Source organism: Podarcis tiliguerta, assembly GCF_965153285.1.
Source record: "Podarcis tiliguerta genome assembly, chromosome: Z".
In the NCBI taxonomy this organism is placed as follows: Eukaryota; Metazoa; Chordata; class Lepidosauria; order Squamata; family Lacertidae; genus Podarcis; species Podarcis tiliguerta.
The window spans coordinates 40,960,408-40,987,081 of NC_139553.1; the positions used below are offsets into that span (position 1 = coordinate 40,960,408).

Below are 26,674 nucleotides of genomic sequence, written 5' to 3' on the forward strand. Positions count from 1 at the left end.
GGAACCAGCAGAAGACCCACAGAGGAGGACCTCGTGTCCGGGTTGGACAATGGGGGTGGAGACGCTCCTTCAGGCATACAGGGCTGAGGCTGTTTGGGTCTTTAATGGTAAGCACCAACATTTTGAATTGTGCTCGGAAATGTACTGGGAGCCAGTGAAGATCCTTTACGTGATCCCTGTGGCCACTCCCAGTCACCAGTCTAGCTGCCGCATTCTGGATTAGTTGTAGTTTCCGAGTCACCTTCACAGGTAGCCCCACGTAGAGTGCATTGCAGTATTTTTTGTGGGGGCTGAAGCCCCCACAGCCCCTAGGCGTTAGCTCATATGGAGGAAGCACATGAAGAAGGGCCTCAGATGACGATTGCAAGTCTTGGGTCACTGCATATGGGAAGAGAGAGTCTTTGAGATGCTGCCGCCCTGAGCCGTTTAAAGGCTAAATTGTTCTTTTTGACAGATCCTCATAGCCACCCAATTGTCTTGAAGTTGGTAGGAATATGGACTAGCTCTGAATTGCAACTAGCTGCTACTTACACAATGTTAGGAAGAAAAAGAAATGTCTAGGCCTTTGCAAAAATTAGTAAGGGATGAAATATAATTTATAGATGCAGGTCAAGGAAAACCCGTCTTACTCATTTTAAGCTGACAGAAGGTATGTCGCCAATTTAGTAATTGGAATGAGGAAACTTGACTCCATAGGGAAATTAAAATTATAGAACTCCAGTATTTAATTTATTGACTATTCTAGAGGTGTACGACTAAAAGACGGGGCTTTGTCGGACAGGAAGAGAGGATGATATTTTAGAAACACAACATCCCCTCTCAAATGGAAACAGAAGCTGAAATTTGAAATTTACCTTATCCAAAAGTGGGACCTCTCAAAATCTACACTACAAGCATATATCCGTTTTATTTTAGTTATCGTAGTTAACTGTCATGGCTTCTATAACGTCTCTGGAATCCGTGGGAGAGTTTTTACTTCTCATTATCCTGGTTTGAGTCCTACTCTTCAGAGCAGGAGAAAACAAGCTTGCTCCACCCTCCATGTAACAACCCTCTAGATTTTTGAAGGTGGCTATCATATCTCGGACGCGGGTGGCGCTGTGGGTAAAAGCCTCAGCGCCTAGGGCTTGCCGATCGAAAGGTCGGCAGTTCGAATCCCCGCGGTGGGGTGCGCTCCCGTTGTTCGGTCCCAGCGCCTGCCAACCTAGCAGTTCGAAAGCACTCCCAGGTGCAAGTAGATAAATAGGGACCGCTTACTAGCGGGAAGGTAAACGGCGTTTCCGTGTGTGGCTCTGGCTTGCCAGAGCAGCGATGTCACGCTGGCCACGTGACCCGGAGGTGTCTCCGGACAGCGCTGGCCCCCGGCCTCTTGAGTGAGATGGGCGCACAACCCTAGAGTCTGTCAAGACTGGCCCGTACGGGCAGGGGTACCTTTACCTTTTTATCATATCTCCTCTTAGTCTCCTCTTTTTACTATCAGGAATAGCGGCATTCGTTAAGAAATCAAAACTGGTAATGAGTTTTAACAGCTAGAGCCAGTATAATATTGTAGTTAAAGGCATTGGATTAGGGTGGGGAAACTTGAAGCTCACTGGGAAATCTTGGGCCATTCACTGTCTCCCACCCACCTCACAGGATTGTAGTGAAGATAAAATAGTGGGAAGAGATATGATCATAGAAATGTAGAGTTGGAAGGGACCCCTAGGGTCATCTAGTCTAACCTTGTACAATGCAGGAATCTCAACGCATGGTTCCCCCCTCCAGTTTGAAACCATGCTTAGTTTTGCATATCCCTCTTATATTTTCTTAGCAATGTGGCTGAAAATACAAGTGGGCAGATAAATTTGGTTAAAATGTTCCATATTATTTTCTTGCTAAAAGAATGGAATGCACAGATTTACTTTAAGTAGAAATTTACAAATGCACAAAGGAAATAGAATTGTCCTAACAGGGTCATCACAGAGAAAGGCTATATCTGCCTTGCATACAGAAGATTCCAGGTTCAATCCTTGGCATCTGCTATTAGAGCTAGGAATGTCCCCTGTCTGAAATCAAGAAGAAGAAGAAGAAGAAGAAGAAGAAGAAGAAGAAGAAGAAGAAGAAGAAGAAGAAGAAGAAGAAGAAGCAGAAGCAGCAGCAGCAGCAGCAGCAAGGGAGTTTGGATTTGATACCCTGCTTTATCACTACCCGAAGGAGTCTCAAAGTGGCTAACAATCTCCTTTCCCATCCTCCCCAACACTCTGTGAAGTGAGTGGGGCTGAGAAACTTCAGATAAGTGTGACTGGCCCAAGGTCACCCAGCAGCTGCATGTGGAGGAGCAGAGACATGAACCCGGTTCATCAGATTATGAGTCTACCACTCTTAACCACTGCACCATACAGTTTCTGCCAGTCAATGTAGGCACTTCTAAGCTGCACAGCCATTTGTCAGACCCAGTGTAAGATGGTTTCCTGTGTTCCAAATATCCAGAATTTTGTATCAGCAAAAACTGGAGTAATAGGCAACTAGATTGTATCTCACTTCATTGCAGGAGAATTGTAGTAAAAAACAAACCCACCCAGAAGTTTCTGGGTTAGAAATACAGAATCTCTTGGTACGGAGACTGATTCTCAAGCATCTAACAACAGAGTTAGCTATATATTTATAGGAAGACCAAGCTACAACATGATACTTTAACAATAGATCAGGCAAGTTCAGACTTGCCCTGGAGGAAACACACATCCCGTGTTCTCTGGTTGCCAGCACACTTCTGAGGATGCTTTGTGGCTCTCTAGAAATGTCTTCTAACTATAGCCTTGTTCTGTAGAAATGGAAGAAACCTGGCCCAAACTGTTGCAGCCTCCCTGAGAATTATATTTAACCTGGAAAATTTAGTATAACACTGTGACACCTTTGCTCAAAGAATCCTGAGAGTTCTACTTGGTGAAGGCAATGAGAATTCAGTTAAAGATATAAGGGCTCCTCCACAATACCAATGCAAACACATTTACTGTTCCCTTGGGAGATGTTGTTAAAGGTAAGGTAAAGGTACCCCTGCCCGTACGGGCCAGTCTTGACAGACTCTAGGGTTGTGCGCCCATCTCACTCAAAGAGGCCAAGGGCCAGCGCTGTCCGAAGACACTTCCGGGTCATGTGGCCAGCGTGACATCGCTGCTCTGGCGAGCCAGAGCCGCACACGGAAACGCCGTTTACCTTCCCGCTAGTAAGCGGTCCCTATTTATCTACTTGCACCCGGGAGTGCTTTCGAACTGCTAGGTTGGCAGGCGCTGGGACCGAACAGCGGGAGCGCACCCCGCCGCGGGGATTCGAACCGCCGACCTTTCGATCGGCAAGCCCTAGGCACTGAGGCTTTAGCCCACAGCGCCACCCGCGTCCCCCGGGAGATGTTGTTACTGTACCACTAAACCAGTTTCAAGTGTCCTGCCTAGGGCAAGGAAGCAGGAGGTGAACCATGATTCATAATAGTTTCTCCACACACATGGGAGATGGGTAAGGAGAGGAATCTTGACCAACCCAAAATTCTGTTTGTTAGCATATAAAGCTCTGACTGCATATTAAGGAAGGAAGCAATGCAAATGCCAACTCTTAGTGAGCTGAGACATCCTCTAGACTCTCTTATTGGGAAAGTGCGATGCAGACATAAATTCTGACAGACAGTCCATAGCCACACCCCTTCTAAGTCTAGACAACAAGAACAAACCTTTGATCAATGCATACATTATGGCTTCAATTCCAAGGCAGCTTCCTTGTCGTACTTGCACACTGCTTTGCTTAACATTGGACCTGACGAAGAGTTCTGGTGAACTCAAATGTTTGAGGACCATTTTGAGATGTTTTGATTGGTCAGAATAAAGGCATTCTGGAAAATGAAGACATCAGTTATGAGTTATAAAGGGACCCGATGGTGCGGGCTCATTCTATGCAACTTGGCATTATTATTATTATTTTACATTAATCTCTGCTCACCTGGGCTCCGGGGAGTGTTGTTTGCCCCCCAGCCATAGCCCAGTTCCACTGCCATCTTCTTCCCGCATGACCATGCTGTAAGCGGATGCCTGGCAACTCCTACTTTAGCCACAGTGGCCTGGCAGGGTGGCCTAATTTCAACGGGTCAATCAGCTTGTAGGTGGAGGGGACTAAACCAAGCTTGCAAATTTCCTCTGGGTTTTTTTTTATGGTTTGCCCCTCGCCACACTGCTGGCTTCATGCAGCTGTGAGAGCAATGATAAAACAGAATAATTGCATGGCCAGCACAGTATGCCTGATTTTGGACACTATAAGCTACAATAACTGCATATCCCAGTATCGGGACAGACCTGGGCTTTTGGGTTGACATCAATGGACTCTGTGCTCCCATGAGCACTGTGAACCAATCAGAACCATGATTAATCTTAATTTCTCAGGTAACTTTTCACCCTCCACCCTGTCTGAACTTTGACTGGTCTACATAATTCATAATTTCATATTCAACACATAATGCACAATTTGTATAGTTTATAGTTATTTGTTTTATATTGCTTACCAAAAAAAACCCCCAACCACACAACATTCCCACATCCTTGACAAACTCCCTTTAAAAAAAAACAACAACCCTAAGAACGATCTTCTTCTTCTTTTTGTCCCTCCCTGCCTTCTTTGTTTCTTCGTTTTACTCTACTAACATGCGCTCCTTTGTGTGTTTTTTAAGCCTACCTTCAATCGAACCAAGTTATGGGCTGGGGAGAGAAAGCTATTGAACTGCGCTCGGTGGAGACGGGAAGCCTGGAAGGTGTGTTTATGCACAAGAAAGCACAGAAGCTGAAGTTTCTATGTGAAAGGAACGATAAGGTACGTGTGCTAAACGCTGCAAGATCACACGCCAACATAAGAAAAACAATTAGTTGTGTTGGTTCTCTTCTTCATGAGAGGCAGGGCTCTACATCAGATTGGGGAGGGGGCTAGGGAGAGGATCAGCAAGCTGCCAGTTGTTTACAGCTGCTGAGGGAGGGACCTCTGCTCTCAGAAGGTATTGTTGGAGTACCTTTGCCTGCCTGAAAAATCCCTGGGCACAGGGCTGTCTTAAGCATATGTGGCACTGGGGTGCAAAGATCCACCCGGTGACCGCCCCCTGGTTGCGCAGGAGGGCAGAGCCGGCCAGCCGCCTCAGTGTCTCGCTGACTCAGTCGCCCCCCAACTCATGGCTCAGAGCCATCCGCTGCAGAAGAGCCCGCCACAGCACTCTGACATGCAGACAGGCTCTTCCCCAGAGTCAACTCTTGGGCCCCAGACTCTCGACCTGGTGCTCCTGAGAGCCTGGCGCCCGAGTGCCCCACATCTCTAGCACCTATGGGTAAGACAGCCCTGGTTGGGCACTTTGCACTTTTCCAAGCAGTGAGATGTTGCCTGAGTTTGGCTTCTTTAGAAAGCCAAGATCGCTGCCAACCTCTTGGTGTTTTGTAATGTTTGGATTTATTCACACATGTACAAGCAGAGCACGAATAACTTAAGCACTCCTGCAAGTAGCAGATCCACTGCTTTTTGTGATCATATCCCCAGATGTTTTCAGCTTACACCTCCCAACTCAGCTCTTTCTGTATCTCTCTCAAACTGCAGTTTTGTTTTGTCTTTTGTTTTGTTTTGTCTTGTTTTAATATCCAAAAACCTGTTTCTGTTATTTTACCCAAATACACTCAGGCTTGGGAAAGGCATCAAATTTCCTTTCCCTTTTTTAAAAAATAAAAATAAAAATCAGAACATTCTTGAGAAATTTCCCAATTTTAATGGGGTGTTGTTTGGTGGTGGTGTCATGTTATTTTAATTTATTATTTGCCCTTCTTTTCCCCCATGGTCCCAGGGGGGAACATCCATACGCAAATGAATTGTAGGAGTGTTGTGTGTGCCTGATTATGGTATAATTTGTCTTTGCTTATGTTTAAATGTGCTGTGAATTGCATGGAGACCTTTGGGTAACAAGCAGCTAATAAGTCCAATCAATAAATCAGTCAATAATATTCTTCTAGCCCTTTGATCTATTGAAAAGCCATCAACCATCATTAACACTCATTTGTCAATTGCTGAATCACAGCATTGGTCCATCAAGTCTAGCAGGGTCTAAGCCAGCTTTCTAGAAGCTGATGCCATAAGCTGTTGGGCTTCCAATTCCTATCAGGCCCAGACAGCCCTGTGGTCTGGGCAGACTGTTGCTGAAGATCCAGAACTTAACTCCTACTTTACTCCTACCAGTGGCTTTTGAATCCATCCTGTGCACACATGACGTTAGCCACACTCCATATCTATCCTGTAGTTTCTTGAGAAAATTGCTGTTTCTTTTAAAACTGAGCCTACCGCCCACTTGAAACCGTTGATAAATGGTTCTAAGTATCTTCTTTTCTGATGTGTGTGAATGGAGAATACACCATGCCGTGACAATTAATGTAGCCCTTTTAATAATAATCAGCATGACAAACAAAAGGAAGTGCTTCTGTGTAATTAACTTATGACATTCATTACTTTGACGCCTTTAAAAAATGAATGAGGGAAAAAATAATAATTACAAAGATGCCTAGGACCAGTATTGGTCACTGAGTTGAATCTCCTTTTGCCGCAGCGCACATCTTTATGCCAGATCCTTAGGACAAACTTTCATGTATTGCTTGTAAACACAAGGGTGCATTAGGCTTGCTGCTGTTAGAGGCAGAACATTGGAGCTGGTGAAATTTGGTCTGATTCAACTAGACAATTTTTGTATTTTTAAAACAGTAAAAGAAATTCATATCTCTTTGAATTAACATGAAGAGTGTGTGTGTGTGTGTGTGTGTGTGTAGATGTATATGCCACATTCTCAGATATGGCTAAAATGTTCTTATCAACATAAAATAACACTAGCTCCCCCCCCCCCCAATTTCTTCTCAAGGTGTTCTTTGCATCTGTTCAGTCTGGAGGCAGCAGTCAAATATACTTTATGACACTTGGCCAGAACATACTATTCAACTGGTAAATCACATCAGGATGAAATATTGTTTGATCTTTCCCACTGGATGTATGAAGGAAGCCGGTTACAGACGTTTCCATATTTTTTCCACAAGGAGTAACAAGAACCCTACCATCATTATACCGTCCTTCAGCTGTGGAAAAGTTTGATTTTCTTTTCTTTTCACATAAATATTGTAATGTTGTTTTGCTAAGTGTTTTATCTTTTCATTCTGGACAACAATATGTAGATATATCTCTTGCTGTGAGCTGGGAATCCACTTGATGTTAAATTGGTTTTGTATCCTTTTGCTCTTCTTGAAAAATCTTAGCCAGAAGTACTTATCTTCATCTCAGAACTTACAAGTGATAACTTTTACTTCTCAGCAAAAATGACTTATTGGATTCTTTTTTCAGTCAGGGCAAGTCCGGGAGAAGTCCCCAGTGATCTGTTACCCATAAGTCATTTGGGGCTGCTGGGTTCTCCTGGAGACATCCTGATTTTTATCAGGTTTTGAAACCTTGTATACGTAATGACAGTACACTGCTATATACACTATTACTATTACTGTATAATGTATTTCTAATGATATTTTAAACAGCAGTGTATTGCTTACAGACATGGGGTGTTTGTAGATGGATCCTACAAACCTTGCTTGCACTCGTGGCCCTTACTTCAAGTGCAGCATCCAAGCTCCTTCTAGTTTTTTGGTGACATAATCCGGTTTCAATAGAAATTTCTATTTATGTATAAGTCTGTAAATATGTTCTTTACTCAACCCAAAGGAACAAGGGCCACAGTTCACTGGGGACTTCTTGCTGAAATGGGGGGTGGTTCCTGCTCATTTCAGTGGGAGCTTAACACAGCAGAATTTGCCAGTTGATTAGCCTTTAAAAACAAGAAAACTCCTGACACGCATTGTGTATGAATTATGTCTGAGCAATAGTGACACACTGGTGTTTTTCCACCATGAAATTATATTCTCAGGGGTTTATATTTTGGGCTACTCTAGACTTCAGCTTTCAGGTTTACATGTGCAATTGTGACTTAGCTAAAGTTCATGCAATACTTTGAAAAATGCAAAGCACTATAAAAAGTACTACATACTATGATTATATAATAACTGAAAACTTGATACAGAATATTTTTTATCCAAGATAGATATACAGCAGTCTTTATTGGGGTGGGGGTGGAGGGGAATAGGAGGTTGGGGAAATTAATTATTTTAAAATTAATATAGAGATGTGCCAGAACAGAAGCTGCAAGGTCACATAAGATGGCCTTCACATGATGTTCAGACAGATGTATTTTCAAAGGGCACTGTGACTCGGTAACACATTTTATGTTTGCGGGTGGTTTCAGATTCCGTCCTTGGCATTATCTCAGCATTATGACTGGAAAAAACTGGAGAGATTATGCTTGTCAAAACCATAAAATACTGCACTAGCTAGACTGACTAAGGCAACTCCCTATGTACCTAAGCAAAGCTATAACAATTTTAGTTAATTGCTAAAATATTCAGAACAGATATTGGAGTGCTCTGATCAGGTTGACTTCAGGTGTCTGAGAAAGTTCTTTGATTTTATTCTACAAGCTGAAGCTTTGACTGAGTATGGCTAGCTACACCAGATTAAGCAACTGCAAGGAAGCCAATGCTGAAGCAGTATCCATTGTTAGAGTCTCCACCTTAAAGCGATGCCCCTTTTATTTCTTCCATCGTGTTTTACAAGAAGCGGAAACTCCCCGCTGTGATCTTTGCTTCATGAAATTACACGTTTGTTTTCTTTTTGCATCTGCTCCTATTGCACAATTTCACACTGCATCTTCCTCCCAGAATTTGATGGAGGAGATAGCCATTTTGAGGCCCTTGATGGAATGGCTAGGATAGTCAAAGGTTCACCCATCAATTGGTTGGTTGGCCTTCTTGCTATTTGTGTTAGATTTGTATCAAGTCATTCTCTTTCTTGATCAGGATCTCATCTGAACATTACTGACATAAGGAGATATATATATACACATATATATGAATGACCGGAAGTGGTTTGTGAGCTTATCCAATGATTTAAAATCTAATTATTTAAAAGGGCTCTTTGGTTTGCTACAGGATCCCACCCCTTGATGCGTCCCCTAGTCAACTGATTGCCAGCGAGTGGTAATTTCAAGCTGGGTAGCTGTCTGTGTGCTGACAATGGTATTCCGTCAACTGCTTTTCTCAGTATTCCCAAGGATGGGCTGTAGGTCACTTGTGAAGTTGTGATTTGCTGCAGTACCTTTAACTTGCAGAAGGGGAGTCCAGCTGTGTTGTCACATAGTTTGTGTTCCTGCCTTTTGTGATTTCATAGAATCATAGAATTGTAGAATTGGAAGGGACCATGAGGGCCATCTAGTCTGACCCTCTGCAAGGCAGGACTCTTGTGCCCAATGTGGGGCTTGAACCCTTGACCATGAGCTTAAGAGTCTCATGCTCTACTGGCTGAGTTAATTGAGTCAGTCCACTATTCTAACTCAGTTGTTGAGACTCAAGAAAGGAGTTTATCCAAGATCATCCAGGTATTTTCCAGGACATTTGGATGCAAATAGATGCGAAAAGATATCTCGCAGCTGTCGGGGGAATTGCCTTAGGCAGTTGTGTACACACACACACACACGTGAACTTCGGGAGACAGATCATGAAATGCCAAAAACCTCTAACTTCCTAAGATATTTAGCTGAACTTGCTTGCAATGGCCCTTGTTTGGTTGAAACTATCATCTGCAAATAAACCACATGGAAATCAGTGTGGTACTTCGTGAAGAAGGGGCTTGAAATCTGTTAGCATTTTGTCAATTTCAGTGAAAGGACCAGCAGAGTTGCAAGTCACCCTGACATTCTGAAACCATCTTTTGCTTTCTCTTTTAGAAAACTACTTTAAGTAAACAAATGGTCATCCCTGAAAGCCAAGTGTTCACCAGCACTTATCCAACTTGTTTTTATAATGCTTTTTAAAAAAAATGTGTTAAAATGAAAAGGGGAAATTTCAGTTGATTTAATATCATCAGTTGTAATTGGTATATAAAGGTTTCAGAGGCTTCAGGTATACATAATGAGATAAATGATTCCTCCACTTTGAGCTACGTGGCTGGGAAAGGGCCTTAGCTCTGTAGTTGGGCAATCGCTTTGCATACAAAAGGTTCTAGGTTCAATCTGCGAATTCTCCAGGTATGTTTAGGGCAAGACCCTTGTCTGTAACCCTGGAGAGCCATTCCCAGCCAGTGTTGATTAGCAGATGAACCATTGGTCTGACTTGATTTAATGCAGCTTCCTATGTAGCTCAGTCCGTTGGTTTGCTAACTTTTTTCTTTTCTTTTTTTTATAAGAGTGTATCTATGGGATGGGAAAAGAGCAGCAGCAGAATTTCCCTCCTGAATTACAGAATTATCAGTAGAGAAAATAGGATGGTATGGGGATGTGTGGCAAAGGTTATGTAGGGTATGTAGGGATGACGGCTTTTCTCTCCCAAGTCTCTGACAGTTCAGAGTTCGCACAAAAAACAGCAGATATACAGGCTGCGATAGGAGCTAACTCCTACAGGCAAAGGTCCCTTCAGCTCCCTCCATAAATTATTTGAGGGGGCCAGTCCTCCCCCCTCCCAGTTGATGGGCATTGCCATTCAAATGGTATGTGTGTGCTGTGTTCCGTGATTGATTTTGTGGGGTGGGGCTTACCTGCCACATGCCACCCAATATTTTATGTAAGTTGCCACTTCTCCATGTTGCATTCACATGTCACTGTAAGTTTTGGTTAATGGTTCATTGAGAACCTGCAGATTGCTCGTGTTTTGCTCCCCTCCTTTTTGCAAGTGGGAGGGGAAAAAACTCCACAACCCTTGGCTGCTATTGCATCTGAACTAGGTATTCTGGTTGTTTGGCTCCAGGCAAACTACAGTGGTTATGCCAAGAGCAAACCTTGGCTTGCATATCAGGTTTTGCTTTAGGAAAAGCAAACCGTGAGCCCTGGCTCGATTGCCAAACTAAGCCAAGAATCATGGTTTTTTGCTCCCATGCACTCGCAAGACAGGAGCAATCTGTACATTCATGATAAATAGTTAATGATGGTTTATTGCAGGGATGGCACCCTACAGATGTTATTAGACTAAATATCTGACTGAATGCTGACTGTGGCTGATGGGAACTGTAGTCTGTGAGGTCTTGCAGAGAACACAAACTGGACATTACGGCTGCATCCCTACACACACTTACCAAGGAAGAAGCCCCACTGGCCACAGCAGGACCAATACCTGAGAAAACACATAGAATTGCAGTGTAAGAATATGTACTGTTATCTTTATTATTAGTTTGCCGTGGGATAAGCAGTCTTTAGACATTATTCTTTTGCTATGGGATTAACAAAAGCTAGTTGATAGGGATCTGTTATTCCTAAGCATGGTAGATCAAAAAGCCGAGGTTTTTACATAGTTCACACTTAATGCAACAGTTAGGAAGAGCAACGCTGTGAGAGTCAATCAAAGCCAGTAGGGAGAAATGAATACCGTATTTTTTGCTCTATAAGACTCACTTTTTCCCTCCTAAAAAGTAAGGGGAAATGTGTGTGTGTGTCATGGAGTGAATGCAGACTGCGCAGTTATCCCAGAAGCCAGAACAGCAAGAGGGATCACTGCTTTCACTGCGCAGCAATCCCTCTTGCTGTTCTGGCTTCTGGGATTCATATTTTTTTCCCCTCTTGTTTTCCTCCTCCCAAAACTAGGTGCACCTTGTGGTCTGGTGCGTCTTATAGAGCGAAAAATACAGTAAATGGTCAGGAAGGGTATGTGAAATGTCACTAAGAAGAAGAAAATAGAAAGGCAAATGTTGGTGAATTATCAGGTTGCTGAGTGATTCCATGCCCACTTTCTTGCAAGCAAGTTTCAACTCCATTAGAGTTACTTTTGAGTAAAATTGCACACAAAAGTAACAGAGGAAGCTAACTTAAACTGAGTTGGACCAATATGGGCTGCACTGACAGCTGGCAGCCTTTCAGGATTTCCGAGACACAACATTCCTAGTCCTCGCCCAACAAGTTTACCTTTTTCTAAGGACTTTCTGCAGTTACTTGCATGGAAACATACTGAGAATTGATTAACAGGAAGACTTATGAAGACTCAAGGTCAATGGGAAGATTACAAGCAAGTGAAGCAGGATAACTGTTGATTATCATTATAACCTCCCAGCTACCAAATCAGAATGAATGTTCAATAGATACCAGGCATAATCTAGCCTCTGTGTAAGCAAGTCAGGCAGGATACATGCACAGGGAGCTCTGAGAAGATTAACACAATCCTAACTCAGAACTAAACCCTATTTAATTCAATGGGGTTAATTTTCAGGCCAGCAGAGTTGGAATCGCAGCCTTAAAAACTCTGCTCTTGTTTGCTTGCTTGCTTGCTTGCTTGCTTGCTTGCTTGCTTGCTTGCTTGCTTTTCGAAAACAAATTTCAAGTGAAATAATTATTCAGGATAAAATGCTCTAGGGAGAGAATATAATTGTTAATAAGAATCCAGTAATACTGATGTCCTAGTCATTCCCACAACTGCTTTTCTTAAAAGAATTCTCCATATTTGTAATTTACTGTTGTAAAAAAAGTAATGAAAGCAATAAATTGTGCACTTACATTTATTTTGCAAGCTGCCCAAACCTGTGAATCCAGAAAGTGAAAACAATAAATGCTATGTACTGTATGTCATTGGGAATTTTTTATTTTATACTAATTGTTCTTTAATGTCCAAATTGTATATTTGTAACAGCAAAAATAAAGCAATATTCTGAGCGTCAAACTGGATTTCTTTTAACCCTTACATTCTGGTGATAACTAATATTATGTCAAGTATAATTAGAGCAGCACAGAACTAAGCACACCTGATTCAATTTTATTTCTGTTGGAAGAGCACAGTATTCAACATGCGCCAGTGCTTTGAAAAAACAATACAGAAATCACTCCCATTCTCCGAGTTGTACCAACTATCTCCAAGATTTAAAGGTCATTTCCTCCTCCTCAAAAGAATATGGGGAACGGTAGTTTACACTTCACAAATATGCAGTTCCCAGCACCCTTAACAAACCACTGCTCCAAGGATTCTTGGGGGGAAGCTATGTGCTTAAATGTATGGTGTATACTCAGATAAAACCATTAAAATTAAGAGTCTTAAATTAGTAATGTCCTGCTGGTGCAGAATCCAGCAGCCAGATTGTTCACCAGGGCAAGATGGTTTGAGCACATTACAGCAATCCTGGCCTGACTGCACTAAACAATGTGTTGTATGTAGTGCTTGCACTGAACACAGTTTGGAAACACCAGCTGGTGCAGAATCCAGCAACCAGGTTGTTCACCAGGGCAAAGTGGTTTGAGCACATTACATCAATCCTGGCCTGACTGCACTGGGTGACAGTTACTTTCCAGGCCCAATTCAAAGTGCTGGTTTGACCTGCAAAGCCTTAACTGGTTCAGGTCTGCAATACCTCAAAGACCACCTTTCTCCATGTGAATCTGCCTGGACCGTGCTTTCATCCTCTGAGGACCTTCTTCATGAGCCTCCTTCATGAGAGGTCCAGAGGGTGGCAACATGAGAACAGACCTTTTCTGCAGTGGCTACACGCTTGTGGAATGCTCTCCTCCAGGACATGTGCCTGGCACCTTCCTTATACACCTTTAGGTGCCAGGAAAAATCATTCCTCTTTAACCATTGCCTTTGGCTGATTAACATCCTATGTCTTTTAAAATGTGTTTGTGGGGTGGGGTATTGGTTTCTTTTTGTTTTGTCTTTGGGTGAAGGGCAGCATACAAATTAAATAAACCCCTAGCAAAGCAAATTTAGGAAGATTCTAAGCAGAGGAAGGTCATATTCCCTCGCAGGCATTCAAAGAACATGCATTAAGATCCTCCACGAAAATGGATCCTGCCTCTTCTCCTATGTTCCACTTACTATGCCAGTGGAATAGGTCTCCTTCTATTACTATCAATAGTAATAGAACATTCTCAATAGTAATTGAGAATAGTCACTCTGCATACCCTGTACACACTGGGACTGTACACAGATATATCACAAAACGGCTCTCTTGCATGCAATAGCCTTTTTGTTCCCGGTGTCTAGCATTTCCCCATTTCTCTACTCACAAATACATATAATACATATATCCAATTGAGGCAAAATACACCTGACTGGGCACCAAATCAGCAAAATATATGCCATAATGAACCTGTAAAAAGATAGCTGCAGAAAACATGTTTTGGTGTTATTTTGAAAAAGATTAACTCAGTTCATTTGTTTGTGGAGTGGCCAGTTTAGGGAAAATTTGCGGGCGAAAATAGTTTCAAGGCAATGTAAGGATACAAATGCTAGCTATGTAATAGTCTTTATTTTTAATGTTGTGGATAGAATAAAGTCTTAGATTTTTATTTTTAAAACATGCTTTTCTGTTTTTCTTATCAACGACCGTTTAATATTTTGTACATAGTGTACAAATTTGTTTAGTTGACTTCAACGAAACGAAAAATTTTGTGCCACCTTTCAGAAATGATTCTAGAGCAGTTTGCAAAACTAAGATGAAACGCGAGGACGAAGTGCAAGAAGCAACATCGTGTTTGGTTTGTGTGGTTTTTTAAAAAAAATTAAAATATTAAATACAGCTCCGTATAACTAAAAATTTGCCTTTAAAAATTAGTCAGCAGTTCAAGGACACCGAAACGGTTTTAAGCTCTTTCTCTTTTAAATCAGTGATCCCACGCGCTTCATGCTGTTGGGTCTAAAACATCCCTTTCTCATATTCCAGCGGAGACAGCTGAGCTAATCAGCAGCAAAAAGCGAAAGAACCTCGTGGAAACTGACTCGGGGCCAAGTTGAACCGAACTCCAGAAGGCTTACTTCTGATAAGATGTGTGCAAAAACAACTCAGAAGCAAGTCCAATAGTGTTCAGTGCTACTTACTCCCCAGTAACAGCACACTGCTGCCTTCTTGTGTGTGGTTTTATTTTATTTTAATTTTTTTAGAATCACAGAACTGTAACAGAAGAACAAACGCGCCCGGGTTTTTTTCTTTTTCTGATAAAGCGCAACAGGCGCTCTCCACAGCGAATCCCCGCCCTCCCCCCGCCTCTCATCCCCTTCAGCATCACAGAAACTCCGCCTCGAGCCCGCTCATTGGACAGATTTGTTCGGGGTTTTTTCTCTCAATCCCGCTCGCTCTTAAAATCGGCAAGAAGTTCTCTCCTTGCGCTCTTGGACCTGCGGATAGACCGACAGCTACCTTCTCCGCCTTACTCGCCTAAAGTTGACTGGGCAGCTGTTGTGGGTCTGTGTGTGGCGGGCCAGAGAGTCTGATCATGGGGACATACGGCCCCGAAAGGGACGCGCAGGGTGCCATTGCAAGTGATAGAGAAGAAGGTGTGCTGGAGCTATGGCTTGAAGACACTTCTTCCGAAACACGGGAACGGAGGAGGAACAGGGAAAACGGGACGGGTCGGCTCTCCTGGATACTCGTGGCGTGCTGCCGAGCTGCCGTGGTTCACGACTATGTGACCACCTTCGTAGCTGCTCCGCCGGTGACCGTGTTATCTCTGGATAGGTATCTGAAGGATGCTAGCCAGAAGACACGCGTCAGCTACATTTCTGCTAGCAATATATCCACGCGTGCCTCTTCCTACGGAGAAGTGGCCGCTCGTGCTGACATTCCTGGTCCTTCCACCGAGCACCCCGATCCTTTCGCCAGAAGGGTGCGCCTTCGTCCCTCGTCCCTCATCAAGACACCCAAGCGTACTGGCTTCCAATACCTCTATGATATGACTATTTCCGACGGCGTGTACCGGGAGAGATGCTTTCTGGCCCCCGAGTTGAACCGCTTGGTGCAGACAAATGCCCTTCGCTGTGGCCTGCGGGTGCAAGTCACAGAGCTTTCGTGCGCTTTCGTTCAGAAGTTTGATAGCTGGGTTATGTGCATTGAACAGCTCGAAGTTCTTGGTGAGGCCAGAAGAAGTGATGTTGTCCGGGGTCAACAGCTTCGCGAACGCAGAAGGAAGCCGCCCGTGCCGCTGATGGGGAGGTGGACGTATTACCTTCCACTGTGGAATAATGAAGATCCGTATGGGGACAGATGGCGGGGGAAAAGGGATCCAGAAGGTGACTTTGCGGATGGTGAGTTGACTGCTGCAGGGTGGGTCCAGTGGCGTAGCGTGGGGGGTGCAGGGGGGCCCGGCCGCACCGGGCGCAACATCTGGGGGTTAGGGTTAGGGGGCGCAAATCCACGGGTTAGGGGGCGCAAATCCACGGGTTAGGGGGTGCAAATTACCTGCCTTGCCCCGGGTGCTGACAACCCAGGCTACGCCACTGGGTGGGTCATCAATAGTGGGTTGTTGGACGCATGGGACTAATGGGTAGGATAGTCTGGGATATACCGCTGTTGTTACTGGGTTCAATAAATTTGTCTCTTAGACTTAAGCACTGACAATCTATAGTCTGGCTTAATGTGAACAGTCAGATTCTGGGTTGAGAGCCTGGTTTGCAGGAGGAGCCCACAAGCTGAATTTGAGGGAATATGTTTGGTGTCGTTTATTGTCTTATTCAGGTATATTTTGGTCCAACATGGTGGCTATTTAGGTGTGTTTTTGTGTTGTGTGTCACTGCGCCGGGACACAAACCTGATAGAGTGTGCTTTTAATAATTTTATTATTTATACCCTAACGATCTGGCTGGGTTTCCCCAGCCACTCCGGGCGGCTTACAGTACAGCTTTTCGGTTCTAGGCTTTGAATAGGTACGGAATACGCATATTCTGGGTGTTAGGGTCATTAAGAGTCAAGATGCTCTCCTGCACCATTTTAGACGTGCAGTTTATGTACTTGTGCATTTGTGTTCACCTTGTGCACGTTATTCGTTTTATTTATGACAGCTTGGAATTCTTGGGCTGTTTTCTTCTGAGACAGCACCAGAGCAACCTTTAGGAATAGCCAACTTGGCAGGACCAGTTTTTAAGATCAGCAGTGCTTGGTTATTTGTAACTTATCCATTTGCCGCAATATGTTTTGTAGTAGTGGCAATGCTGATGAAACCAACTATGTCACCTATACACTTTTCCATCTTGATATTTTATTAAGGATTTTCTTGTTTAACAGAAGTAAGTGTAATGCCTCGCCCCCCCCCCCCCATGTAACATTTTTACAAATCCATTTCATTTGTTGAGGCATTAGGGGGAGAAGGAAAAAAAGAAAAGAAAAAAGAAAGGGGGGTGGAGAGAGGGAAGATGGATGGGGTGGGGTCGGGTAGCGGTGTTTCTATTATGTTTAATGTATGTAGAGTTTGGTGTCAGCGTTGCTTGTGTTGTTCACTTGTGTTCCTTTGGTGGTGAGAGAGGTTGGGGTTGGCCTAGGGTGTGATTGTTTGCAAGCCTATACACTTTTGAATCTCTTTTTGCTTTCCTAGACTCTGCAGTTAAAACTCTGCGAGATTTGCAGAGAGACTTTGGCCACAAAATAGGCAATAAGATTAAAACTGGCACCCATCCTATTATCATTAAAATAACCTACAGGGGGAGACTTCAGTACTACGGAAAGCCCAGTCTGGCTGTTGATAAGCCGTACCAGGTAGGCTATCTACAGATCTTAACATGCTTACGTCTTGTTGTGCGTCCATTTAAATCTGCTATGCTGATAAAGACCTTAATTCTTATTTCTGAATCCTTCCTCTAAATAACAGCCATAATGAAATACAATTGTAAATGGTAATATAATTATATTTTGTTATGGCAGTTATTTAGAGTTCAGGCTTTGTTTTTGGTTTTTAAAAGTCAAAATGAACTCAGTTAAATGTATCTCCTTGTTTATTTCATTGACTGTATCTTGAGAGTATTTTGTTGCTTTGATATAGGTAGAAATGGAAACAGTTCTATTGATGAATATACCACTGTGCTAATACATATTGTACTAATTTACAATTTACCTGTGAAATAACGGCTTGATTTTTGTGGAGCATTACTCTGATTTGACTTTCTTCAATATCCTGAGCACACAAAAATGGCTTTCAAAGGCTTTTCAGAATTTCATAATGCTGAATGATGATGCCACTGCTAATGGAAATTTTTTTAAGTGTTCTTATTTCTGTTGAAACAACATGCAGACTGCAGAACACACTGCCCCACATGGCTCCCCATGAATCATTTAGGTTATTTATTTTTAACCCCTTTTAATGATGGTTTTTCCCAAGGACAAAAGATTCCTGCATCACCACAGGTTGGACTAGATGACCCTTGTGATCTCTTCCAACTCCTCAGTTCTATGATTCCATGATTTTACATTACTCTTGTCTATAGCACACAAACTCATCTTTCACAAGCCCTTTTTCATTGCCCCCCCCTTGCTGTTTCTAGTGGCTGGAAGAAAACCTCACTTCCTGTTGTGTTGCCTTTCTTTTCACCTTCCGATTGCTAAACAGCAAGGTTTTTAATTTTTTTTAATTTTTATTTTTAATTATTTATTATTTATTATTTTCAATTTTTTATTTTCAAATATTTTCAAATATTTTTAATTTTTAATTAATTTTTAATTTTTAATTTTTAAATATTTTAATTTTTAATTTTTAATTTTTAATTTTTAATTATTTTTACCAAGCCATATGTTAAGCTTTCTGCTACCAGTTTTACCCATCACTTTCTTTGTTACAACTTTATTTTCACTTGTTAGCCTTAGCTTATATGTCATTCCTGCATTGGTTCTCTTCCCACTCTACAATTCTATGGTGTTTTTTTAAAAAATGTTTTTAATAAATATTTTCTTGGGTTACAGAAGTACATACAGCGTCTCTGCTTTCAGTTCAAAGAGTTCTTTCACACAGTTTGTTCATATTCAATGTGAGACACTGATGTTATATAGACTTTATAAATTTGGGGGGGAGAGGGAGGGAAGAAGAGGGGGTAGTAAACTTTCATTCTTCTACATAGTGTATGTATAAGGTTTTTGTGTCATTATTTGGGTAGATTCTATTTCTATTCATTTATTGGTTTTTGTTGGCAGTGAAAGAGATTTATCTATAGATAAGTTTCAATGTGAGTTCCCTTCTTTTTGTTGAGATGAATTTAAAGGGTGGTTTAGAACACAGTTTAGTCCATTGGGTAGGTTTATTTTGTAACCTATGTCATGCTCCCATTGTTTTTTTGATTGAGATGGGGGGGTGTTGTAGGGTTATGGAGCAGTATTTTATATATTGTGGGTACCATGCCCTTGCCATGTCCCTCTGCTGTTAGGAGAAGGTTTTCAGAAGTGCTCAAAGGCCTAATCGCTGCTGCCGTTTCTGCTGGGTTGTGCAGTTGGTGGTGTGTTAGCCAGGGTATTTGTGTGTCCCCTAGTTTGTCTTGCATTTCTTGTGCAGGTTTGGGTTTGTTATTTTTGTAGAAGTCGGTATAACAATTCTCTGATTCTGTTATACTGACTCAAAAGTATAACAAAAAAGTAGTTTCTGTGTAACTTCCATGTTTAGATTTGCAGTTCTGCCTCCCAGCTCTGTTGTTCATTTGTTCAGAATGTGCCATTCTCAGCTTACTCAGAGAGGTCTCTGCAGCTCGGTGCAGGTGGGGGGGGGGCTGCTTCTGGCTCCTTTGGCATGACGCAGAGCGCACTTTGCAACCAGGCTGGAAAGTGGGCAGGGTCTACCTGGAGAGCTGGGAATGAATTATTGCTGGCCTCCTGGGGTGTGGGAGGGTGGAGAGAGACTCCAGAGATGGCTGGAAGTGAATACAGTGGTGCCCCGCAAGACGAAATTAATTCGTTCTGCGAGTTTTTTCGTCTAGCGAATTTTTCGTCTTGCGAAGCACGGTTTCCCATAGGAATGCATTGAAAATCAATTAATGCGTTCCTTTTTTATATATATATAAATATTTTATTGGATTTTACAACAAACACAAAATGACAAAAGATAAAAGACAACACAGCAAAAAGAAGAAAAAATAGAAAAGAAAAACACAGCGACATAACAGCAAAAAATGTAAAAAAGAGAAAAATAAAAATATTAAAAACAATTTTTTGTCTCCTTGTATTCTTTACATTAACTTGTTTCTCTGACCTCCCCAGACCTCCCTTCTCTGTATTCCAGATCGTATATTCTGTCAGCAAATTCCTTCCCTCTGTCATAATTTAATTTTATCATAATCTTAATATCTTAATATAATTACATTTCCTTATATCTTAAAATATTTAGATCTTTTTCTTTACCCTTTTTTGCTAATAACCTTTTACATTCAATCTGGTGTCATCAAACATTCATTATCTTATAGTGTTTCTGTAAATAGTCTTTAAATTTCCTCCAATCTTCCTTCACCGTCTCTTCTCCCTGGTCTCTGATTCTGCCAGTCATTTCTGCCACTTCCATGTAGTCAATGACTTTCATCTGCCATTCTTCCAGCGTGGGTAACTCCTGTGTCTTCCAATACTGTGCGATGAGTATTCTTGCTGCTGTTGTGGCGTACATAAAAAATGTCCTATCCTTCTTATGCACCTGTTGGCTGACCATGCCCAGGAGAAAGGCCTCTGGTTTCTTTGGGAAGGTGTATTTAAACACTTTTTTCAGTTCATTATAAATCATCTCCCAGAAGGTCTTAATCCTTGGGCACGTCCACCAAAGGTGAAAGAATGTACCTTCAACCTCTTTACATTTCCAACATTTGTTATCGGGCAAATGATAGATTTTTGCTAGCTTGACTGGTATCATGTACCACCTATATATCATTTTCATAATATTCTCTCTTAAGGCATTAGATGCCGTGAATTTCATACCAGTGGTCCATAACCGTTCCCAGTCTGCTAGCATTATATTGTGACCAACATCTTGTGCCCACTTAATCATTGCAGATTTCACTTCCTCATCCTGTGTATTCCATTTCAACAGCAAGTTATACATTCTTGACAAGATCTTAGTTTTGGGTTCTAACAGTTCTGTTTCCAATTTTGATTTTTCCACCTGGAAACCAATTTTTCTGTCCATTTTATAAGCCTCCATTATCTCAATTAATGCGTTCCTATGGTCAAAAAAAGTCAGAACAAAGCCAAATTTGGTACAAGAACAGTTTATTAAGTGCTCTTTAAAGTCACACATACTGTAAAGAGCATTTCAAAAATGGAAGGAACAATAACTTAACTTTGTAAACATGGCAGAAAAGCATTTTCCAAGACTCTGGGGGACAACTCGAAGAAGGTTCCTCTTCTCCTCTTTGCTTCTTGGTGAAGAACCTGTCCATGGTCTGCTGTTTCATCCGCCTTTTCAGGACCTGCCTGAAAGACGACATGACCCTCGTGTCAAAACTGTTCGCAAGGTCACGGGTCAGGTCCTTGTCATGGTGGTGCCGCTGTGCAAAAGCCTGCACATCTTTCCACTTGAGACAAATGTCCCTCAGTTCTTTGGAGGACAGCCATTCTTCAGTTGCTTCCTCTTCTTCCAGCGAGGCCTGCTCCTGCGCAGCCTCTGCCTGCAGTTCAACAAGCTCCCGGGTGGTCAGCTCGTGGTCGTGCTCCTCCACCAGCTCGCTGACGTCCTCCTCTGTGACCTCCAGGCCCATGGTCCTCCCCAGGGAAACAATGTCCTGCACCACTGTTGACTCTGGTGCATCAGAGTCACTTGGTGCCACACAGTCCGGCCACAGGCTGCGCCAAGCGCAATTCAAATTCCTCTGGCTGATCCCGTTCCAGGCCGTGGTGATCATCTTCAAGCAGGTGATGATGTCAAAGTGGTCCTTCCAGAATTCCCGCAGGGTGATGGTGGTGCAATCAGTCACCTCGAAGCATCGCCTGAAAAGCTCCTTGGTGTACAGTTTCTTGAAATTGGCGATGACCTGCTGATCCATCGGCTGGAGAAGTGGCGTGCTGTTAGGCGGCAGGAACAGGATGTTTATGAAGCTGAACTCCTCCAACAAGTCCTCCTCAAGGCCTTTAGGATGAGCAGGAGCATTGTCCATCACGAGCAAAGCCTTCAGTGGCAGGTCATTGTCCAGCAGGTACTGTTTGACAGCAGCGCCAAAAGCAAGATTGACCCAGTCCACAAACAGCACACGTGTGACCCAAGCCCTACTGTTGGATCACCACATGACACTCATCTGCTCCTTGTCGACCTTGTGTCTCTTGAAGGCCCGTGGGTTCTCAGAGTGGTACACCAGCAGGGGCTTGATCTTCAGGTCGCCGCTTGCGTTGGCACAGAAGAGCAGGGTCAGACGGTCCTTCATGGGCTTGTGGCCAGGCAACTTGGCCTCCTCCTGGGTGATGAAAGTCCTTTTGGGCATCCTCTTCCAAAACAGCCCGGTCTCGTCACAGTTGAAGACCTGCTGTGGAACGTAGCCCTCCGTCTTCACAACCTCCAGGAACTCTGCTGCAAAGTCTTCAGCTGCAGGAACATCAGCCTCTCCATGCCTGACCACGCTGTGGATTCCAGATCTTGCCTTGAACCGGTCAAACCAGCCTCTGCTTGCCTTGAAGACTTCTGAGGTTCCTGGCTGTTGCTGGACGACGTCTGTGTGCAAGGCCTTGACTTCACCTGAGGTTCCTGGCTGTTGCTGGACGAGGTCTGCGTGCAAGGCCTTGGCCTTCTCACAAATGGCGGCCTCAGTCACTGTGTCCCCTGCATGCTGCTTCTCTTCTAACCAGATGAGCAGCAGCTTCTCCACCTCCTCCAGAACAGCTGGGCGGTTCTTGACGATCCTGGTGATTCGCTTGGCCACGTCCGTCGCAAGGATCTTCTCCCTCATCTTCAGGATGGTCCCGATGGTGGATGGATTCCTCCCATACTCCCTGGCGAGGTCCGTCACACGCATTCCACCGTCGTGCTTCCGGATGATCTCCTTCTTCATTTCCAGGGTGACCTTCTCCTTCTTCCTCTCACCGGCCTCTGCAGCAGCAGTCTTCTTGGGCCCCATGGCAGCACTGCTCCTACTTTCGCAAACCCCAAAAAGAGAAAATCAGTGCTGCACATCCCAAAAATCCAAAAGCACAAAACCTCCCAGAAAACAATTCCCTGACCCCCCCCCCCAGCCACCCTCTACACAGAAATCCAAAGCCTGATTTTTTTTTTTAAAAAAGGCAGTTTGGCCCAATGGTCACAGCAAGTCAGAAAAATGCAGAAAAATCCGCAAAAGCTTCCAGATTCCTGCAAACCCCTTCTCAACAATTCCCTGAACCACCCCCCAGCCACCCTCCACTCAGAAAGCCAAAGCCAGAATTTTTTTTTTTCAAAAAATGCAGTTTGCCCCAATGGTCCCAAAAAATCATAAAAAATCAGAACCCCCCCCCCACAAGCTTCCAGATTCTTGCAAACCCCTTCTCAACAATTCCCTGAACCCCCCAGCCACCCTCCACTCAGAAATCCAAAGCCAGAATTTTTTTTTAAAAAAATGGCAGTTTGCCCCAATGGTCCCAAAAAATCAGAAAAAAATCAGAAAAAACCCCACAAGCTTCCAGATTCTTGCAAACCCCTTCTCAACAATTCTCTGAACCCCCCCAGCCACCCTCCACTCAGAAATCCAAAGCCAGAATTTTTTTTTTTTTTCAAAAAATGCAGTTTGCCCCAATGGTCCCAATGGTCCCAAAAAATCAGAAAAAATCAGAAAAAAGCCCCACAAGCTTCCAGATTCTTGCAGACCCTTCCCCAACACCAAGTCCTTGAATTCCTAACACCCCAACCCAAAATCCAAAACCCCCCAAAAAAGTTTTAAAAGTTTAACTTACCAAATGGCTGCAAAAGAAGTTCTGGAAAAGCTTCAAAAAATCACCGAAGTCTGCAAAAATCGCAAAAAAGGCTACCACACCGCGTGCTATGAGTTGCTCCTTGAAGTCAAGTTGCAACTGCACCTCTTGAAGCAATGCACCCTGGGTATTAACGGTTTTAAGAAAAAGGAAACAAACTTGCAAGACGTTTTCGTCTTGCGAAGCAAGCCCATAGGGTAATTCGTCTCGCGAAGCACCTCTGAAAACGGAAAACCCTTTCATCTAGCGAGTTTTTCGTCTTGCGAGGCATTCGTCTTGCGGGGCACCACTGTACTTCCAAATCCGTTCTGCTTCATATAACTGTAAGAGATACTTTAGGAGCATCTAAGGCAGGCTTTCCCAACCTCCCCTCTATAGTCTTTGCCTGAATTTTCCACCCATGCATATAATATGCATTCTCACCATTCGTGTTGGTCTCACACTGTTTGAATTTTTTTGGTGTAAGTGCATTGCTATAGATGGAGGTCAGTCGCTGGATGCAGGCCCCAAGGAGGAATTTCGCCTGCACATTTATTGGCTGGGTCCTATGGGCTTTCTCCTACCTCATAGCAACTGTCACAACTTTCACATGGTGGATGAGGCATTGGGCTGGATGCTTAGTAGAGAGGGGCACCCTGCCTCAGCCCAGTAGAGGACCCCCATAAGGGATATTGGAGTGTGGTGCTTTCTGTTCAGAAGCCTAGTCGAGGGCTGATAGGCCATGATGTCCCCTGCCAGGGACTAGATGAGCTCTTGCAGAAACAGTTCACACCATGGTGGACCTCAATAATGGTTTGCCCAAGCTGTCCAATGACCTTGTGCCAAACCTGGTGCAATAAAGTTGCAGCCTAATTTAATCCAACTCCACTTTGTGTATGCCATTATTTTGACCACTTCCGTACTACTGCACACATACAAGTCCCACTGAATGGGGTTTGCTACCGCGCAGATGTCCATAGGGTTGCCACCTTAGACTTTAAGCCTTCTGAATGGGGGGAGCATTGCTTCTGTTCTTATGCAGCACCTTATACACAGCTGATAAACTGAGGAGGAGCATGCCATCAGAAAAGTGCAGATTAGCCACAGGCATTTTGAAAGAGCAGTTCAACAATACTTTTTACTCTTCCACAGTGTTGCTGAGATCTTGTGGCTCATATTCTTAATCTCTTTTAGGCATCTTTCATTGTGGCTGATCGTTCCGGTTCTATGACCATGGTGCTGTGGAACGACTTGTGTTTTGAATGGTACAACAGTATGAACGTTGGCACTGTGTTGCTTCTTGAAAACTATGGTGTTAAAAGAAGCTGCCTTTTTAAAACACAGCAAACTCTTGGATCCATTGACGTGAAGAAATCGTTCTCAATAGGTTAAGTATTTTGAATATTCATTGTTGTTCAACAATGTGTTGTTGTTTTTTGCAGTAGGTGGCAACGTATGTTTAGTTTCACTGACCATTTGAAAGCATATGGCTCTTCATTGATTATAACTGTATTAAGGCACATTGAATTCTATACCTAGTTCATGAAGGGGATACATTGACCACTTTGAGGGGAAAATAGCACTATCGTTTTTTAAAAAATCAACTGCCCCTAGAACAAAAAGTAAAATTTTACTGCCTTGGCTGCAGAACTAAGGTGTAAAAAATGTGGGTTTTTTAATCATTTTGGTGTTTCCCCCCCAAAAAGTGTTAAAAGATGAAATTCCTTATTGTCCCAAGTCAACCACACTTTTCATTTGTTTTGTAATAGTAACTTTCAGTTGTTGTTCCTTAAATCCACAAAAGTCTTTGATACCCCCATCACGCCTTCTGTAACCAGTATGATTAGCTTCAAATTATTTTGCTTTACATATGTATATATAATGCATTGGGGAGAAAGTGAGATGTTTCTTCAGGCTAGGAGGAAAGAGAAGTGCAAGTCACAATTTGTCAATTTAAGACATTTATTATTAATTTTTACAAACATATTCTCAGTGGACTGGTGAAACAAAGTTTCTTCTTTTTACACATCTTAAATAAATCTGTGTAATCATGAAGAGATAACAAATAATATAGGGGAGAGGGAGAACAGCCAAATGAAATTAACAAGGAACAATGTAAATTAAATAATGAAAATTTCTGGCAGAAGAGTTGAGCTTTCCACAGCATTTATAGAAAGCTCATGAAATAATCTCCCAGATTCATAGTTCTTTTTGGAATGTAATTTTGTAATTAGCACGTAATTTTGTTTCAAAGTTCACTTTAAAATGTCATTATTTTATAACACCAGATAAACAACAGATCAACGAATCTGGAGGGCCACAGGTGTCCCTCTCCTGTTGTGAGATCATACACAACTCTCTTTGTGTAACTTGAGAAGCACTGCTTTGCTCACTTGTTTAAAGAGTAATACTGAAAGCGAAACCTTGCTTCTGCCTTGGTACCGTGTTGCTAAGACTGAGTGAAGTTTATGCATAACTATTTCAGCTGATATTTCAGATATCTGTATCGATTCAGAAATAGATATTAGGGCTTTGCCGCTCATGATGGGAAGACCCCCATTTTGTAAAAGACACTAGGTCGGTAGCCCTGACACTGGCTTTTCAAATACCCGTTGTTAAGTCCCACGAGCTACATAAAACAAAATACTTGGTCCCTCCTCTTAATCTAGAGAACTCCATCAACATTTACAGTACACCCATTCTTGGGTGTTAGCTAGATTCTTAATGATCTGTTACTCCATTGAAGGCAGGGGGGAAACCACTTTTAACATTGAAGCTCTTTTGAAGAAATTCCAGTCTAACATTTCTCCGTCTTCAATCTTCAAATGCTATTCAGCCTGTATTTTGAATTTCTGCTGTTAAGGATTCAGGCTTCTTCCCTTTGATATAACCACTCACATTATTTATTTATGGTTGATCTTGGAAGGCAAAACCGAGGGAGGCAGTTATTAAATAGTTTGTCAGTGAGAAGATTGTCCAGAAAAGCTCCAAACGTAGTGGCATATCTGAT

At 42.9% G+C, this 26,674-nt stretch overlaps 2 protein-coding genes across 4 annotated transcripts in view; both read left to right on the plus strand.

Annotated features, from left to right (window-relative positions):
- NRK (Nik related kinase) overlaps positions 1-12,752 on the plus strand; it is a 128,347-nt gene extending 115,595 nt beyond the window's left edge. For 2 of the 3 annotated variants that reach the window (XM_083422283.1, XM_083422284.1), the window contains 2 exons: positions 4,688-4,827; positions 6,893-12,752. In XM_083422283.1, the coding sequence (XP_083278409.1) occupies positions 4,688-4,827; positions 6,893-6,976 (224 nt within the window). In that variant the 3' untranslated portion in view covers positions 6,977-12,752. The remainder of the gene's footprint in view (positions 1-4,687; positions 4,828-6,892) is intronic. The other variant, XR_014506935.1, reaches the window with a different exon arrangement.
- Positions 12,753-14,525: 1,773 nt separating this feature from the next.
- RADX (RPA1 related single stranded DNA binding protein, X-linked) overlaps positions 14,526-26,674 on the plus strand; it is a 28,451-nt gene continuing 16,302 nt past the window's right edge. Inside the window, exons 1-3 of the mRNA XM_083422236.1 lie at positions 14,526-16,109; positions 17,393-17,553; positions 24,859-25,051. Of these exons, the coding sequence (XP_083278362.1) occupies positions 15,302-16,109; positions 17,393-17,553; positions 24,859-25,051 (1,162 nt within the window). The 5' untranslated portion in view covers positions 14,526-15,301. The remainder of the gene's footprint in view (positions 16,110-17,392; positions 17,554-24,858; positions 25,052-26,674) is intronic.